The following is a 19,671-nucleotide window of genomic DNA, read 5'->3' on the forward strand; positions in this document are numbered from 1 at the left end:
CTTGCTTTCATTTTAGTCTTGTCTCCTTAAGGGTCTGTTGTTGAGGGGTGTGCTTCCCTTCTCCAGCAGGTGGTGATTGGTATAAATGGATAGCAGGTTAGTAACAGTGCAGGGCTCTTGTCTTGCTTTGCTCGTTTTGTACGCAGTTGTGATGGGTCTTTGCTGTGTGCACCTACGCAGAAACTGTGTTCTCGTGAGGTAGCATCACAAGTGATTTGGTGAATTGTAGCTTTTCCTTAATCACTCTTCATGTTGTTTAACTTCCTGTCAACTCTGGAAACTCTTCAGTTCGGTGTCAAGTGGTGTTCTGGGGAGGACCTGGGAAGTGTTGAGCCTGCTGTAGGGTTCAGGCAATGAAGAGTGGGATCTCCTTTCAGCCCTGCTGATGGGGATCATGCTGTGGTCTTCATGTTATTTCAGGCTGCCTAACTGTCAATTTTGTTTGCTTTGTCTGTAAAAGTAATCCGAGTCCCAGTGAGGCAGTTATTGTGTGTTCGGTGTTGAAGTACGATACTAGAATTGGGCTTTATTTTGGATGAAAAGTAAGGTGATGTGATGCAACGGCTGTGAACACTTAACCTTTTTGTATTAGTTTCCAATTTGGGAAGCAGCCAAAAGCCATCACAAATATCTTTGTTTTCTTTCATCTGAAAAAATGTTACCTGACTCTGATGTGTTTTGTTACCATTAAATACCTGTTTGATGACATCATAATATGTTCTTGATCCTTTTTTTTTTTAATTAAAAAAGTATGATTATATGGTGATGAAACAGAATTTTGACTCCCCAGTATCTTGACAAAAAATACACAGTTAATACAGTGTAAGATACTGGGTTCAGTATCTTATCTTATCTTGGTTTCATCAGGCTGGCAGATGGGGGCCAGTCTGTTAATAGTGGGTTGTCATTGCCACAAGTTGACTGTGCGCTTGTAACTAAGAGGATGTTAGAAGAGCTTTCTGATATTTTTGTTACAGAAGGGTAAAACTATCTAATGTTACTTAAAATGGGTGTTAAAAACTACTGGCTAGCTCAAACCTATCATTTTGGGTCTGTACCGTCCACATCACTATATAGAGTGACGTCGTATAGAAGCAGCTAGTTTTACATCTCTCATTTTTCAGGTGTTCTTGATTATATATAGTTCAAACAGTGAACTGCTTTCAGGCATAATAAAAAGAAATTTCAACTTCCATACTGTCTGATACAGCAGAGCTAAAAAACAATGTTCATTAAGCAAAGTAATGTGGGGCTTTTTTTTATTCCTCTTGGAATGCATCAGTGGTGGAACTTTATGGTTTTGGCTGAAGCTTTAGTAAGTATTTCTCAGCCCTTTAGAAAGAGAGTTGTGATCAGTCTTTCTAAAGGCAGAATGACAAAGGGAAGTTAAAATTCCATAATAAGACACAGACCGATAGAATGGGCTTGAGACTTTCACATAATCTTTTTGATGTCAGACTGGCACTAAAAATCATCAGTGTTTCATTGATCTTCCTTGCATTTTTCCACTAGTAGGCCTTTTTGAAATAAGTAAATAGGCCCTTGTTTCCAAACGAAAGCATAAAAGTCAGTGGTCAACTCATCAGAAAACAACTGATTTCATTTGATGATGAGTAGGTATGTCATTTCTCTGAAGAGCCATCTCCCCTTTCTTTAGGCAATAACTGAGGAAAATAGTTTTCTCTAAGTGCTGAGCTCAGAAAAGGCTGCAGGAGCACTGTCACAGACTTCAGTAGGAAGACCCTTCCATAGGCACAAAAACATGCTTGCTTCAGGTTACGCTGTGCTTGTGAAGACAAGTCGTGGATATACTGAGTAAATTGATGGGCAAAATTAGGTATTAGTGCAGGACCACAGATGTTGGTGTGGATTGTATTAAAGGAATTGACTACTGATGTATGCACCTGTTTTTAAATCTGCTACGTTTACTGAATAGCTTAGACAACTTTCCTATGTGGAAATTACTAAATTGGTTACACTTCTCACTTCTAAAACTTTTACCTTTCATTTCTTGTTCTCTCAGCAGCTGCAGGTTGTAATGAATTTGTAGCTCACAAGTAAAGCTGGTTACCTCGTTCAGAAGCTGATTTCATCTTTTGAATTTGGGCGTAATTGATAGAAAGTTGGCCTTTTAGCTGATCATTTAAGGGAAAGAAAAGTAATATTCTGAAGGTAGGGTCTCACCAACCTCTGTCACCTGATTTGTTCAAAATTTCTAACGTTTCAAGTCTTACCATATTCTGTAAGACTATGCTTATGTTCTTTGGTTTCTCCTTCAAGTCTTATTTCATACATCGCTTTGGAAAGGGAACCATGCGCAACTTCATAAACGGGAGATGAACGTTTTGGTTCTAGCCTGTAGATTGTGGCATAAGTGTATCTAGTCTCTATAAACAAGGAGAATTAAACCTAGAAAATACCTTGGGCTTCAGTACATCAAAACAAATGTTGCACGGAATGGTATGTTCTGATGTTGTCAGATACTGGATCCTTTTGAAATTACCAATTTAATTCCTTGCAAATTTTGTATACTTTTTTAATGAAGAGTTGTGTTAAAAACACTTATTTTAATTAAGGCTCAATGAACATTTAAGAATATGACTTAGTTGTTTCTCACTTAGAAAATGTGGACCTAAGGCTTTTAGTAAATTTAACTGCATTTATATACTTTTGTCTGTTAATTTTTGCTGTAACTTAGTTTAGAAACTAGTCCTGGCTCCTTTCCAGGAGGAAGTTGGCTAAAAGCAACATTAAGGAAGCTAGGCTTCAGGGAATGAATAGGAAAGTAACATTTGTAGAAAGGAACTTTAATGATAAACATATGTGCCTTCAGTGTGTGTTACTTTTTTGTAAATGCCTGATGATACTTACTTGAACTCCAGTGAAATTATTGAATTGCATTTTGTTGAACAGAAAAAAATCTTCCAATCTAGTGGGTAAACAAACTGACTTTGCAGGAGTTGTTCTTTATTTTAGTTAATTAATCTGATTCTTCCCTCTGTTTTGTTAGCCAAGGGGGTGGTCCTTCAAGTATATGTGTGTGTAACTTGGCACACTGAACCTCAAATACAAAGCTGTTTTCCAAACTGAGGTCTAAGAGAACAAAGGAAGTTCCCTGTTAAAGGTTTTTACTGTAGTCCATCAGTGTTTTCTCTTGCAGCTCTGAGGAGCTCTCAGTTGCCTTTTGTACAAAAGCACTGTATGTAATTCTCTTCCCCTTGAAAGAAGGTCTCTGTGGTTTCCTGAAGGTTGTTACATGCCTGTGACAGATTTGAAACTTGCCTGATAAAGGACCATCTGTAGATGGACAGGAGATAGTGTCTGCAAGAGCCCCGTGGTTTGCCTTCTCAGCTAGCGTGCGTGGTCAATGCTTGACAGATTGTAAAGCGCACTGGACTTCAGAGGTAATTAAAAACCTGAAATTGTTCTTGGAAATAAATAGATTTGAGTGCACTTTGGTCAGTGACTGAAATGTTATTCCTGTGACTTTGAGCAATGTTTTTAACCTTTACTGGATCACTGCAACGTTTCTAGTGAAGTGCCTCCTTAAAACACTTCACGTATTAGGTTGTTATGTTGTGTATGTGAACTTGCAGCTTCAAGTTTCTCCTTTCAGATGTTTTGGGACCATCAAAACCCCAACATGTTAGAGTTTGAAAACTACTTTTAAAGAATGTATATTTACTAAACGATACTACCAAAAGCTTTCTGATTGCTTAAGATTTACACAATGTAAAATGTTAGACTGCTTTATTCTTGATATCAGAAAGACTTGGAGAGGTAGTGAATGCCAAGTGCAATGGAAGCTGGTGAATGCCAGCCATGATATTCCTGACTATTGTTTTCGTGACTATTGTACACGAAAAATCAGGAATATGAGAGTAAACCAGGACATCTTCCTCAGACTTCTGCAGAAATCAGTTATATGAATTTGCAGTGTAAAAGATATAGATGAAGCTTGTAGCGAAACCATGTTTGAGCCCTAAATTAGGATTTTAGCGTGTCAGGAAGCATGGTAACAGGCTGATTCACCAGCTACCTCTCCTGCATATGTCATTCACTGAGTCAGTTTAATTTGTTCTTCAGATATTAGAACACTAATAACTTTTTCAAAGCAAGCAGGAGACTGTGTCCGTGGAATGCTATAAAACTGGCTTGAAAACCACATGTACAATTTCAGCCCAAATTATGAGACTTCTTTTTATATGTAGAATAGTATGAGGATGATGTCCTGTATTCTGGAAGTTCACATTTCTTTCTCTTTTCAGGAAGAGAAGAAAGAGTAGAGACCATGTAATATATACAGCAGTGTTTGTGTAAGGCTTGCAGTTATTTTTACTTTGTCAGATGATAATAGTTGACAGTATTTTGGGTAATCAAGATACCTGTAACTTTAATACAGATTTTCCTCAGGGAAATGCAGAATATAGATATTACATTAATTCAATGTGTGCAGTGAAATACCTTTTTTTTTAAAAAGAAATCTAAATAGACTTTTTTTAGAAAAACAAATATTGTCTGTCTGGCAAATGCAAAAATATGTGGTGGTAACATTTTTTGGCTTTCTGTAAGGTGCTGCACAATACCTTGAGATTCTCGGGGAAAGGGATTTGTATAGTTGTATGTAACGTGGGATGCTGTGTCCTGCCTTCAGCTAGCCTTGCTTAAAATATTTCATGTGCTACTTCACTGCAGTATTCCTTCGGGTAACTCAAAAATCTAAACACAGTATTGTACTTCCTCTTGGTAATAAAGTGCTGTAATTAGCAGCTAATTAAAGATACTAAACATGAAGTTGAGATACTGCACATCATATGTATCTGTGTATAGCATCAATATAAACATTTATTATCTTTGCACCAGCTTAAAGTATGTAGCAGGCAGGTCTATGCCATGACTGACCAGATGGGTGAGAACGGCCGGTAATTCTGTTCTGCTCACTGGAAACTGCAGCAGAGTAGAGTTTTAGTAGTTAAGTCTTGTCCCCCTTATCTTTTTGAAGATTGATATTTTCAAACTCAAAATTCGCACATTTATTTAAGAGGTATCTATGTGGTCTTAGGCAGGCAGGTGCAAACGAACTTTTCCTGTGGTCTTGGTCTGTTGGCCAGCTGGGAGCAGTGTAGCTGTTAATTTGGCTTGGAACCTGAATGAATATAGCTGGTTTGGAGCTGGATGATGCCTGCTCAGTTCCCTGTGTCCCCCTGCAAAGGGTAAAGAATGCATGCCCCTGCCTGCTTGTCTCCAGACCTGGCCATCTTCAGTGGAAAGTGTTGGTGTCCCCAGGATGGGCTGGGAGCAGCACTTGTGTTCAAAGTCTGATTAATTGGCAGATTCTTGAGTGAGACCCCTCTGGGGAAAAAGCACATGTTTAAAATGGGTTGATTCTGGTTTTGATCACACATTAATAATAATTAATGATGACTTGATCATCCTGATGGTGCTCTCGATGATTTGGCCTGCTTCCCAGGCAATGTAGGTTACCTTTGGATTTCAGCATCTGAAAAAAAATTGGGAATAAAAAGGAAATCCATTCTCTTTGCATAGTTGAAAAACCAGCTGAGGTGAGGTGAGCTGAGCAGAGAATGCTGCTAGGTGGAGGCTTCGAGCCTGAGCTGGTTAGTTGAAGGGATCGAGAGCTTGCATAGATGTGGAAAGTATTGGGATTTAGGGAGCAGAGCCTGGGCTTGAGCTGTGTGAGTAGCTGCTGGCTGTGATACGATACGTGGTGCAGCACAGGAGGGCAGCAGGCAGGGCAGCTCTACAAGGGCAAGTGCTTCAGCGGAAAGGTAAGACAGAGCAGAGTGGAAGTAGCATAGGTGTATATGTTTAGTGGGAGGATGGTGGCAAAGGTCCTGTCCCCTGAGTGGTTAGATGTGTCGCTGTGACCTAGCTAAGATTTTGAGATGGGCACTGTGGTGTATCTGGCTGTGCTTGTTACTGCTACCAACAGCTGAGCACGACTGTGATCTCTTTTCCACAATAATAAAGAGTAGCAAAGGGAAGGACACCTAATAACTGAAGAGCATCATTGTTGTAGCCGAAAGGGAGACACTGCTGCGGACCTGCAGAAATATTGCTGGTTAAATAATAACCAGTTTTAAAAAGAAGTATTTGTTTAGGAAAGCCTTGAGGAGACTCCAAAAATGCAAAGAAAAGGTTTAACGATAATGAGTCAGTAGGATTCATTTTTGTACTATGTGTATGTATTGTCTTAGGAGCAAGGCACAGAGTTCTTGCTGCAGGGATTGTCACTGGAAAGGTGGGAAGGAGCAGTGGTCTGTGCTTTAGTGACGGCTAAGTACAGCTACCCTGTTAGATGGAATGATGCACATGGAGTTGAAAAGCTTATGACATGTAGCAGGGATTTTCATTCTTTAAGAGAAGGATAAAGAGTTGGAAGGGCAAGTGTAGGAGCACTGTGTGCCTGTTGGTAGGAATACTGGTGTGTTGCTCCTAGAAAGGTTTTTTCACTTTCAAATTCCAGTGACTTGTTTTCTGGAGGGCCGTAGGTCATTTGTCAAAGAATAACTCTATGAAATCTTCTGTCACTGAATATAAATGTTGAAATTGACATAGGTGCAATGATGAAATATCAAAATCCTTTTACTTGATCCTATTTAGGGAAAGGGATAACAAACTGATACTAAATGCCTTCATGTCTAGGTCCTGGAGTCTACACTGAAAGCTGGCTTTAGATTTTTAGGAAACCATGGAAAGCCTGGCAAGAGGGGTGGAGGCTTGATTAGTTAGCTATTATATCAGAATTTTTTTTTCTTAATTCAGCTTGGCCCTAGGTGACCGCCATAGCTGTTTTCCCCAAACGAATTATTCATGTGTTTTTGATACAAACTTCACTGTGAGCCTTTTGATCTTCAAACATTTGCTTTTTGCAGCTGTGCGTTTTGTTATGTGTGTTAATGCTTTCAGATAGTTGACTAGGAATTTTTTTTGGTACTAATTCTCTGAACACATTCTAGTGAAACTCTGAACTGCTTTAAAATCAGTAGTAGTGTTAAACTCGTTCTAATTTAGCTGCTGTCCTGTGTGGTTTTATTGACCATACTTTTTCTTAGTGTTCTTCCCATAACTGGTTTCTACAAACCTTTGCATTAATTTTTTAATGCCTAGTGATGTGTTGGTGAATGAATGTTAGTAAGATTCTTGATTTCTGTCCCCCACTCCACCCCGATTTCAGCTATCTTAATATGGAGTGTGAGCCTCCATGTATAAGCCAGACTCAGCTTGGATTTACTTTTTTACCTTAAGTCTTCCTAGTTACTTTACTTTGTAAAGAGATGAAAAATTGATTGTGTACTTTCTCTTCCTGTTTCTGTCACACGGGGTATTACTCAAAATCACTGCTTTTCTAATGTTTATTTGTAAGATTCTTAGAATGGGTGACTCTTAAAACCTGCTGCGTATGGCAGTCACGTTTGCTGTGCTCTTTAAGATTGACCTTGTTTCTGCCAACATGTATTTTTGGAATAGTTGCGTTACTTGCGTATTTTAAGCAGTTTAAAGCCTTTGAGAAAATATTCAGTCATAAGTGAGATGTATGAGTTTCCTTTATCATAATGTTATTTTACTCGAAGGGAAACAGCAATAATTTATCCTTTCATGGCAATGAATAAAGGATATTGACCGAGTGAAATATTAATGCATGTACTAAACTTAACATTTTGAAACCTCTAGCAATTTTTTTTCCTTTCTTGTATAAAAAATGGTGTCAAATGCTAGTATTGTGATTTTTTCAAAGATTATCTTTAAAAGATTGTGTGTTGGGTGGTTTGGTTTTTTTAACCGTATCGATATACCTGAACTTTCCTGTCCAACAGTGACATAAGAACCAACTAGAACCTTTCTGATGCTTACATTAGGACCTTGCTGCTCCCACCTGTGGTTTGTATCCTTGCATCTGGGGATTTCTAGCAAAATCTCTTACCATTTCCAGAATGAATGTTAAGCATATGGAAATTGGAAACCCCTTCGCTGTCCTGTAGGAGAGCTCTTAAGTCTCATGTTGCTGGTGGAGAGGAAGTGGGGAGATTGAGTACCACTATTCTGCATTTGGCCTGTAGTGTTCCTTTTGTTTTCTGAAGGTGTTCAGTGTGTCTTCCTTTCAATATGACATGAAAATAAAATACTTCTGGATTTGATTCACAAAAAAGTTCATTGCAGCATTGTGTCTAAATAAAAGCTTCTGCTTTAGCAACCAGTCAGTCTTTGTACTGTGCTTCAGATACATGCAAAATGTGCTGAGATGGAGTTACTTTTTCAATACTTTTTCAAGTTGAAATTCTGTTTTAATTAGATTCTATTAGAGGATCTTGGGAAGGGATTTTTTTCCTGTAGCTCACTGTCTTTAGTATCTTAGCAATTATTGTACAGGCTGTACTGCAGAATTGGTTGTGACAACCATTGAGCAATTCAGTGTTTTGAGGAAGTCAGCAAAGGTCAAAATAAATAGTTGCCAGCAGCATCACTTCAAAGGAAGTTCCTCTTCAACCTTGGTTTTGAAGAGTTTTAACCTTTTGCTAGGCAGCTAGGTCTTCCTTTACGGCACGCCTAGATTTTCTCTAAGTTGGGCCAGGGGAGGAGTTGAACTCTGTGAGTCACTGTAGGTCAAAGCCTCTTACATTTTCAGTTGCTGAAGGAAGCTCTAGTGAGGGGTTCATTAGACAATACCTCCAGGGGCTGCTGTCCTTTCCCCTCCAGTGATCAGTGAACCCGTCAGGCAGCATTACCCCATAACACAGGTCAAGAAGTAGCAGCAGATTGTGATCAGCCCCAGTTAACCTTCTTGTTCCTGGACCTGCAGTTTCCCCGACTGTCTGCTCAGAGTCTCTTCTGCCCTAGCAGTATCTCTCACTTTCCCCCCAGGACCCCTGAAATCCCAGGAACGTTCAGGTGCCGGCAGTGGGATCAGGGGTCAAGGACATTTGGTGTAGGAGTGACCTGAAGACAAAGTGAGGAAGGAGAAGACCTGGCAGCATGAGGCCTTAATGCAAGACGTTCAGGAGCTGGCGTAGGTTCTTTGTGACTGTTTTCTGCACGCTGGCAGGTGCTGGCAGATCTTTTGCTTTGGTGTAGATTAGAAAAGCGGTGCCCTTGCTCTCTGTCCTGCCACTGCAGGGACTAATGAAGGTGAGCGGTGGGTGGTCTGGACTGTTCACATTGATGTACTCGTACTGCTCCAGTGTCCATCAGTAAAGTAGTTGACTGTTTCTGTATCTATTTTTCTACAGTTTCTGTGCCATTATTAGTTTATCAAGATGTTTTTAAATAAGCTTTTATTTCTATTTATTTTTTTAATGGGAAGTCTGAGCCGATCCTGGATCCTGTGGTATTTCTGTACTGCAGAAATGAGCTCTGTGAGTATACGTCAGGAATTCCTCTGAGTCTTGCTTTGTGGATTAGCAGCATAGTTGCATGTTACTACTTCTATAATATTGTATTGCTGTTGATGCTTGTGTTGCTTTTGACAGCCTTGGGTGTTCTGGAGGAATAAATAATCTCAGTGTCACTTCATGAATATTGTTTGGGTTTTTTTGTCTTCAGTGCCAGCAGGTTTACTGAAAAAACTATTAAAAAACTCGACTGTTGGATCTTCTTTCTTTTTGTCATCATAGGTGGCGACAGACAGAGTTGCAGGAAAGCTGAGCTCTACTCTCTCATGGGTGAAGAACACTGTATCGCACACCGTCAGTCAAATGGCTAGTCAGGTGGCAAGTCCATCTGCCTCCTTACACACTACATCCTCCTCTACCACTCTGTCCACACCTGCGTTATCACCATCCTCACCAACACAGCTGAGTCCAGACGACTTAGAATTACTCGCTAAACTTGAGGAACAGAACAGGTGAATGGAAAACCTTTTGTTCTTCAAAGTATAGTAATGGGACTAAAATTGATTTATTGCAATTTCAGCACAGAGGCTGTTAAAAGTGGGTTAAGTAAAACTTCATGGCACAAGGTTTCAATTTCAAGGCCTCAAGGTTTAAGAACTTGTGTTCTTGTGTTGTGTTTTTAAAAGATCTTTTTTTGTGGAACTCTAAAAGGTGTTTTTCTCTCCTGGTTTTGCAGGAGTGTTTATAGCTGCCTCTAATCCTAAGAATTTACATTGGAGCCATGTGATTTTCAGTATCTAATTTCATAGAATCATAGAACTGTTTAGGTTGGAAAAGATTTTTAAGATCATTGAGTCCAACTGTATTGAAAATAAAGTATCTCAGGGATGAAACTTTCATGTAACCTTCTTACCTTCTTAGATCAAAACTGTAATTTCTATTAGCTTTTTATAAATGTTAAAGAATTCTGAATTCCATTTTCTCTGTTTTTTTTTTTTTTTCCACTTCTACCCAGTACTTGCTTTCCACTACATAACCTGCTCTGTTTAGAGATGGAACAGTGTTCAGCCATCTGTATTTGCAAGAAATAGTAGATGATCCTGCTGTTATACTAATGGTGGCAGATGCATATTGTGTTAATTTCATGAAAAGTCAATTCCTAATTAGTCTATTCTGTTCATCCTGGCTTTGTTTTTTTGTATAGGAAGCAGCTGTTTTCTTGGCAGCCTTTCCATGAGTATGTATTTATCGGCACCATCTACAGTTCAAGACGAAACTTTCGGTTGGATCAGTTGCTCTTGATGTGCGCAATGATTGCAAATTGGCAATCTCACTGAGAAATAAAGTTGGATTGTATGACTTCTTAATGCTGAATTTCCAGAACCCATACTTATTTGCACTCTTGAGGCAGGATTTCTAAGTCACCTGGCCTCTTGCAAAATTTGGTTATATTTGACAAGTATGTTTCAGTAGTTCATGAGAGGTTGACTGTAAAGGAGAACTTGGGCTCCAAATAGGTTTTAGGCTTAGCAGGTAGCTGAGGACTTTGATACCTCCTGAAGAGTGCTATCCGTTGTGCTGTAGTGAAGTGCAGAGTTCTGCTGTAGCTTCTGTTCCAGTTTCTGCTGGCATGCTGGACTTTGCACTGACTCGGGTTTGTTTATTCTGCTGATTCAGCTGTGAGAGTAGTAACTTTCAGTAGGGAAAAAGAGTAACTAGGAAGAGGAGGAGCTAATGGCATTGTGTCACCTGGCATATCTTCTCTCGTGTTCATATTCTGCAGCCTAATAGCAATACAGGTTAGAGGGAATTTGTTATATCTGTCTAGTTCTTGACCAAGAATGGAAGGCAGCTTCTAGAACCACGTCATCCTCTTTTCCTTGTGTTTTATGCAATTGTCTCGCCTTTGAAGATGAGCTATTTGTCATTTTTGCTGTTCAGGTAGCAAATGAAAATTTATCAAAAGAAGGAAAAAAAAGAGGTGCTTTTAAGAAAGCTAATTTGCATTGAATCTGAGGCATTCAGCTCTATTCATGACTAAGTGACTAACTCTTATTTGGAAAGCAGTAATATTGTTCTTTGGACTGCTTATCTGTGTTGGAGCGTAAGGCCTTTACATGCAGAGTCATCTCGTTAAGCCCTGCAGTCAGACTAGTTTGCTTGTTGAAAGAAGAATGTGAGCTTGGGCTTTGCTAGCCATTCCTTTTCAAGTCAGGTTTCCTCATGTGGTAAATAAGGCAGCAAATCTTGTCTGGTGGTGTTTAATTTTAGCCAGACCTGTTGTTCAATCCCACGGTAATCTTCTGTGTGAATTCCAGTTAGAGACTATCCTATCCAGTGTACCTTTTCTCGTGAAATACTATGCTTCAGTACAGAAATCTGATGATCTCATGCTGGGTGCACCATAGTTTCAGAACAGTTTGAATCTGCGTTTTAGCACAGTGGCACTTTGTTGACAAGGAATTGTATTCTGAACACAGACAATTATTCTTGTTTCTCCTTCTTGGAAAAATTGCTGGTGATGGATATTTTTTAAGGTTTCCTTTTCATTGTTGGCATTTATGTCAATGAGGAGAATATGAATTAGTTAAACAGCTAGAAATGGAAAGAACTCAAATTGTATCAAGCTATGTCTTCTAGCATTCTGTAATCCAATTATACTGAAAATCCCCTTAGAATAATGAGGTAGCTCAGTCCAGAGTCCTGGTGGAGCTGTTTGGCATTAGTAAATCATTCATAAAAGTTTTAGGTGAAAGAAAACAGTGACTAAATGCCGCAGAACTCGCTACTTACTGTAAAAAGAACTTCCCATTTTCAAATCTAAGGACCATGAATTTATCCAGGTAAGGTCAAATTACAGAAACTTAGTATAACTTCTACAGAAAGCTGTGAAAACCGGAAGCAACTAGTTAGAACCTTGTTTTTATAATTGTAATGTTTATTCTGTGCTTGTTTTTTCTCGGTGATTACTTTGAATTTGATCTTTAGGTGTTGTCTCAGATAGAGAAGAGGAGTTCCAAACTGTAAATTTTCATTATTATAGGCCAAGTTTCTAAACATTAAAAATGGATTTTAAAATGTTTTCCTCAAAACAAAATTTTTTGCATTGCCTTAATGTGCACTAAATTAAAATTGTTCTTGAAAAAGCTTGATTTCCACCCCCCAAGGCTCTACTTTTTAACCCTTTTCCAAACAAAATACTACTGCAGAGACTGTACTTGTTGTCTTCATGAATTAAATTACTTTTTTCCCCTAACTTCTGTAAACACCAGAAGGTGAAAGCTGGGAACAGGGAAGGGTAGTATAAATATCTCTATGATAGCAGAGAGCTTAAAAATCGTAGGTATGCTGAGATTTGTGTACTGTCTCAGGTTTGATAATTAATTAAGTATCTAAAACCTAACCTGACCTTGCTGAAATGCTGAGGGTTAGCTTTTGTGCTGGTGCACTGAGAAATTGTTCGAAATCACTCTTAGACATTGGAATTCTTGGAAGTTAAAGCACAAATGAAACTCTCGATACAGCAAAACACTTCTTCAAGTTAGTCTGAATTCTTACTCGTACCTAACATGTGGTCTAAAAAGTCTCCCCGTTTAAGGTGCTCAACATTAGTTAAGCATAACCAAAGCAGAATTTTCCCAGAATCCCCAGCACCTTGCAAAACCGGTGGCCTTAGCAACCAGCTAACAGGGAACTCTCTTCAGCGACTTACTCAGCGCTGGGCACATCTTTATCTATACCTTGCCCCCTGATAACCCCAGAAGTTCTGACATCTGAACTGCAGGCAGTTACGCATTCATTAACTATCCTAACCACTTCTGTTGCCTGCTCCTCGGTCTTTAGGTCTGAGATTTTTCCCATGCATTTATAAAACATCATGTTGATTTGTGAACAGTTGTCAGCAAATGTCAGGTGTTTTAAAATTGCTCCAGATTTTAATTATTCTGTCTGGTTTACACTCTCAATTTTTAAAAGAAGTGTATTCAGGTAGATTTTTTTAGGAGGCAATTTTTTTGTCTTTTCCTTAAAATTAGTCTCTTTTGCAGTACTTTGACATTTGATGCTATCATTGAGGATATTTAACCTCCTTATGTTCTTTTTTTGTTATTTTCTTATCTTTAGTCTGATGCACACCAGCTGTGGGTTTCTTGTTGCTGGTAAAATCAAAGCCCCCTTGCTGGTACTTATGCCTCAAAACAAACCATCTTCCCTGTAGGGCTGTTAATATCCGGTTGATGAATGTGTAAAACAGTGTTGGACTCACAGTGCTTCAGTACTTTCTCTAATTTGGTATCTTTATGTATTAAGATCTAGTTCATGAGACCACAAAATGCTTGTATTAAAATCTCACTTCTCAGTGTTGTTGATGCATGATATGACATTTTTATCATAGAATTATAGAACGATTTGTGTTGGAAGGGACCTTAAAGATCATGTAGTTCCAACTCCCCTGCCATGGGCAGGGACACCTTCCACTAGATCAGGTTGCCCAAAGCCTCATCCAACCTGGCCTTGAACATTTCCACGAATGGGGCATCCACAACTCGTCTGGACAACCGGTTCCAGTGCCTCACTACCCTCATTGTAAAAGTTTTCTTCCTTAGATCCAATCAAAATCTGTCCTCTTTCAATTTAAATCCATTAACTCTTGTCCTGTCACTACATGCCCTGTCCGTTTCTTAAAAGACTGCGATGTGAGCTCCTCTTCTCTCTGCAGAATTACTTGGGATATCAAGAAACAGTAACATGGAACAGTTCTTCTTTTCAAATTTAGTACAAATGGATGTTGGAAAAACTGTTCCCCTGAGCCTTTGGGTGTGCTTTTTGTAAAGAGGTTGGAAGAATTGACTTCTGAACAAACAATGAATAATGTGGTCCTGTGATTAGAAGAACTTGAATTTGTTTTTTTTATGCTTTTTTTGCAGACTCTTGGAAACTGATAGCAAATCCTTGCGATCGGTAAATGGGTCACGAAGAAATAGTGGATCTTCTCTTGTATCTAGTTCATCAGCTTCTAGCAATCTCAGCCATCTTGAAGAAGACTCATGGATCCTGTGGGGGAGGATTGTGAATGAATGGGAAGATGTACGGAAAAAGAAAGAAAAGCAAGTTAAGGTAGTACTTGGACACTATTTTTTAGGATATATTTGTGATGTGATTTAAGCAATACTATTTTATATTCCTATTGGCCTCATTTTTAAAATAAATATGTAATAGAAACTTTCACTTGAATCTACTTCCATCCCTAAGCCTTAGTGCTTCCTACGTAACTGTTACCAGACTTCGGTAACAGTTTTGCTGAGCGCACGTCTCTTATTAAAAACTAGATGCATTAGTATGCATTAGTATCCTGAATACTAAAGCTTTCGGTCTACCTCTGATGAGAGGTTCCCATGAATATAGGGAGCGTTTGCCTCATGTTTCCAAAATGGAATTACTGAAAACCCGCTTCAGGGCATCTGATAGCTGGATGCTATGATTATTTTCCCATTAGGCGTCTGTCTTTTTTAAAACATTCTTATTAGGAGAGCTGATAATTATACTGTATGAGGCTCTGATGAGTTTAGTTTTTTGTGCATGCCAAGAGTGTTGACCCCAGGGATGACCTTAAGCAAAGAACACATAGTTTGGAAATTCTGAGTGAATTGGACAAACTTTGACCAGTGTGTGTCCAGTCTGCGTTAGTCATTGGCATGTACAGAAGTGGAATTTGATTACACTTTAAATTCAAACTAAGAAGTATCTAGGGCATTTGAACACATCCATGTTTCAGAGGCAGCAAGTACAGCAGTGTAGCATTTCTTTTTTTGTTGGCAGGTCTGTTCTGCTTTGGTTCTTTATTGACTCTAGTCTGTAGTTTTATGTGCAGAATACAAATTTCAGAGTCTTTTGAGCAGTTTGAAATGTGTGTGTATGAATAGGTTGTGGGAAGGCAGAACAATGGGCTAAAGTATCTTTTATGTGAAGCAGTTGTGAAGAGAGAACATGACTTAAGAGAGGAAACAAGGGAAGAAAATGAATTGAGCACTTCCTACGTGCATAGGGAAAACAGATTTTGGAAAGGTGTTCCCAAAAGGCCATGAAAAGGCAGCCACGTGAACCTGGCAAGAGAAAGAGGAAATGAGATGGTCATAAGTACATATGGTTGGATAGAGTTCATCTGAACTGCTTGCCTTTGAACATTTTGAAGTGTCATGAGTATCGCTTGTTTTTACAGCTGGCCAAGTATAATTTGGGGAGTATTTGACTAAATTTCAGTAAATACTTAATTCTTTTGCTAGTGAGTTTTCCTTTGCTGGTTAAATAATTCTCAATATTTTTTTGTTTTTGTTTTGTTTGTCAAAAGTCAGCCTAAACTGTGTCATTCTGCAGTTACGATGGAATACCAGAACCATACCTATATCCTGATTATGCCAGTAGGTATGACTTTAGAAGCACAGGTATCTTTTTGTCTTGACTGTAAAAGCTGGTCTTAAGTTATTAGATATCTGGTAACTTTTTTAAGTTTTAGACATAGGTGTATATACCTTCCTGCATACGTGATGTGTTCCATCCTTATGTCTTTTGATCCACTTCAGAACTTGCTTCCTGTTTATGGAGGGATTCTGAAGGATGACTTAAGTCCTGCTTTTCAGCGTGCATAAGACTGTGTAGAATAGCACCATTTTAGTGCCACTTAGTAAGTGTGTTTTCCTACTGTTTCTTTAGGATTCTTGAAGGGATTAATCCTGTTATTGTCCAGAAGGTGCATGGTAACTTAAAGCAAAAAACCACTTGCTAATGCTTTGTTACTAGTAGCCCTTGAGGCTTTAGGATGCCTGATCTGCAATCTGATAGTGCATTGTTAACAAATCATAGCTAGAGACAGATGTGGAAAGCTGATGTGCTAAGGTTGTTGTCCTGGAGCTGGAAATCTTTTAGGAAGTAACACAGAGGTGTCGTAGTTGGGACAAATGGAGTGGCATTAGTAGGATGGTTCTGAAGGAGGCTGGAGATCTTAGGGATATTAGAAAATTGAGGTCAGCGATGCAAACCTCCTGCAGTAGAATTCAAGCTTAACAAAAACAAAACTTGAAAGCAGAAGTCTCCTTAAAAGTTATCACTGTTGCATTAATTAATCTTAGTTTGGAGAAATAGGAGAGGTATTTGGAACGAACAGGAAAAAGAGGAAGCTTTGCAGGATAGATTATGATGACTTCAGAATAAAAACTAGTGAAAGAAACTATCCTCTAGGAGACAGAATACTTGATAACAGTTCTTAAGGTAGAAGAAGTTCTTAAAGGAACCCTCTTGTCTTGAAGAGGCTTATCTTCTAGGTCAGACTGATCCTAGTTGCAGAAAGTACCACTAAGACAGTCTGTAAACTTCCTGACTTAAACTTTTTTCTCAGTTTTCAGACCAAGCGAAAAGACTACTTTCAGCTTGTGCTTTCTGAAAAGACAAGCAGCGGGTTCTTGGATCTATTGATCTGGGAAGGTCTGAACTGTGTAATAACTAGCTGATTTTTTTTTTTTTTTTCCCTCAGGGATGATAAAGTAAATTGAGTTAATTCAGTAGATGTAAACTTTAATGTTTTCTTGGTCCAGTGGCTGAAACTACATTTAAGTACTTTCTTGAAAAAGCACTTGGAAACACTGACATACCTGAGAAATTAAACACAACTTGTCAAGTTTTTCAGGTGGCTTCTGATAGTAGCACTGTGTGATACTTTTTGTTGCAGTTTGCTGTGCTGCAGTTAGTTCCACGTTTTATCATTTACCTGTCTTGGAAGTAATTTTTAATTGGTGATTTCATATCTCTCAATCACTGTAAATATAATTAAGGGTGTTATCTTCAGTAATCTTTTGTGAAATATAAAAATAACTGTATTAAATTCTGGCTTGTGGAAGTTCTTGTTTAAAATTACTTGAATATTCTGGTTTTGAAGTGGCTTACTATGAATAGGGGGCTACTTTCATTAGCTAATTTAGCCACTAAAAATTATTCTGACTCTCGACGCTTTTGTTGGCTGACAATCCATTAGGCTAAAATTGAGATTTATACATTATAAACTATATGATTGGTTTGTGACATGATTTAAACATTCTCTGAAGTTGTGAGGAACTTCAGTATGTTTAAGTGCTTTGTTCTTTAGGCTTATGTTTATATTTTGAGGAAATATAAATGAATTTGTGTCTTTTTGTGTTCTTTAGGAGCTTGTTCGAAAAGGAATACCTCATCATTTCAGAGCAATTGTTTGGCAACTCTTATGCAGTGCTCAAAGCATGCCAATTAAGGATCAGTATTCAGAGCTTTTGAAAATGACATCTCCTTGTGAGAAATTAATAAGAAGGGACATTGCTAGAACATACCCTGAGCATGATTTTTTTAAAGAAAAAGACAGCCTTGGACAGGAGGTCTTGTTCAATGTAATGAAGGTAAGTCAGTGTTTCAGCCCTTGGAAAATACATTAGCAAGAATGTGCACAAAAGTCTCGAAAGTAATTTGCCTTGTATATACTGAACTTGCATCAGTTTCATGTGCTCAAGTTTTATAAACTTACTCCACTTAACACAAATGGTTTAAAAAATTACATTCCAGTTTCAAAAATAGCTTTCAAACATGACATTCCTATAGTTAGTGGTTTTACTTTGTAAAAGACATAAAAAACTTGCTAAGTTTGCATTAAAACAAAGTGAGATGCAAACTGCTGATAGTATAAAGCAATAAAGTGTGCCATGAAGTAAAAGAAACAGTGTTGACCAAGACAAGAACGCTGTAAATCAGAACTAGCTTTCAGTTTTCAAGAGTTTCTAAACCTGCAAGAGGTAGCAGCAAATGTCAGGTACAAGCTAGTGTGCAGTGGTTACAGTGCCCAAGCACAAAATGAGAATGCCCCTATAAAATTAAGTTTGTGGGTTTTTGTCTTCATTGCACTAGAGCTTAAATTTTGAAAGAGACTTTTCCATACAACATAGTTTCAACAGAAAAGTCAGCAGGTTTCCAAATCATAACAACTTCTGTGACTCTCAAATGAAGATGGAACATGTGTGGAGATGACTGCGTTTCCTCCACCTGTAAATAAAACTATAGCGCACAATTTTTCTGAAAAGAACTATTGTTTCTTTGTCTGATCTGTCTCCTATAAAAGTCATAACCTTGTGCAGTTTGTATGCCAGCTGTGTCTGTTATCTTTTGATTAAGTCCTGTAGTTGAAAACTGCGTGTGTTTTTGTTAGGTATGCCTTAGCTGTAGCTTTGTAGGTTATCAGAGAGCAGAGTTCATACCCCTTTGTAGCAGCAGGTAGCAACTAGAACATCTGACTAAAACTTCTGAACAGAATGTCTGTCCTTGCTGGATTCTGGAGAGGAAGAGTAAGTTATTAGCAAAATAACAGCATGAACTATAATTACTCTTTATTGATAATGAGGTTTTAATTGGTGAGAGTCTTCAAACTTTATTTTCCAGGCTTATTCTTTGGTGGATCGTGAGGTTGGATACTGTCAAGGAAGCGCTTTTATAGTTGGATTACTGCTTATGCAGGTAAACATGATATTAAAAGTATGTGAACCTTGAAAATGCCTGCATAATATATCATGGTGGTTTATTGGGAATTTTTATAATGGTTTTCCTTCATCATTTTGTTACAATGGAATTGTGAAGGCCAGCTGTTAACTCTGCAAATCAAATGAGATTTATTCTGTGGTTCAATTTGCCAAGATGCTACTGGGAGCACGCATTTATTTCTCAGAGCTAAGGCAGGACTGAAGACTTGCAAGCTATTTTGGTGAATGTTGTTTCAACTGTTAACAAACTTCTCATATCAATTCTGTTTCACTGATTCTCCTCAGAGTTCAAATGGAACTTCACAGTTGATTTGGTAATATTAAAGCTGCCTTTGTATTGCTGCCTTTTGTTTTATGACAAAGTAGGGTGTATTATAAGAAACTTGCAGAACTCTATTTCAGTTTAGAAATCACTTGACAGAATTCAATGTATACGAAAGTTCAGTAATTGGTTATAAATCCCTTAAAACAACAAACAACCTAAACCAAAAAAAACCCCACCACATTACAGAGAAAACCCCAACCCTAAGCTCTCCCAGGCACTTACTCTGATACATCCTTACATTTGTCCAGAGTTTTTACTGTGCTTTTTTGGTTTTAATTATAGATGCCAGAAGAAGAGGCGTTTTGTGTGTTTGTTAAATTAATGCAAGATTACAGACTACGAGAACTCTTTAAACCAAGCATGGCTGAACTGGGCCTTTGTATGTACCAGTTTGAATGCATGATACAGGTACATACAAAATCTATCAAACTTTCTCTTCGGTAACTATTAA

The 19,671-nt window shown here is 38.3% G+C and overlaps 1 protein-coding gene across 3 annotated transcripts in view; it reads left to right on the forward strand.

Annotated features, from left to right (window-relative positions):
* LOC104379256 (divergent protein kinase domain 1A) overlaps positions 1-19,671 on the forward strand; it is a 112,033-nt gene that overhangs the window by 32,963 nt on the left and 59,399 nt on the right. For 2 of the 3 annotated variants that reach the window (XM_086617408.1, XM_086617410.1), the window contains 5 exons: positions 9,633-9,862; positions 14,276-14,465; positions 17,543-17,767; positions 18,798-18,872; positions 19,503-19,628. In XM_086617408.1, the coding sequence (XP_086473534.1) occupies positions 9,633-9,862; positions 14,276-14,465; positions 17,543-17,767; positions 18,798-18,872; positions 19,503-19,628 (846 nt within the window). Of the gene's footprint in view, positions 1-9,632; positions 9,863-14,275; positions 14,466-17,542; positions 17,768-18,797; positions 18,873-19,502; positions 19,629-19,671 lie in introns of those variants that run through there. The other variant, XM_086617409.1, reaches the window with a different exon arrangement.

Source organism: Tauraco erythrolophus, chromosome 10 (genome assembly GCF_009769465.1).
Source record: "Tauraco erythrolophus isolate bTauEry1 chromosome 10, bTauEry1.pri, whole genome shotgun sequence".
Classification (NCBI taxonomy): domain Eukaryota; kingdom Metazoa; phylum Chordata; class Aves; order Musophagiformes; family Musophagidae; genus Tauraco; species Tauraco erythrolophus.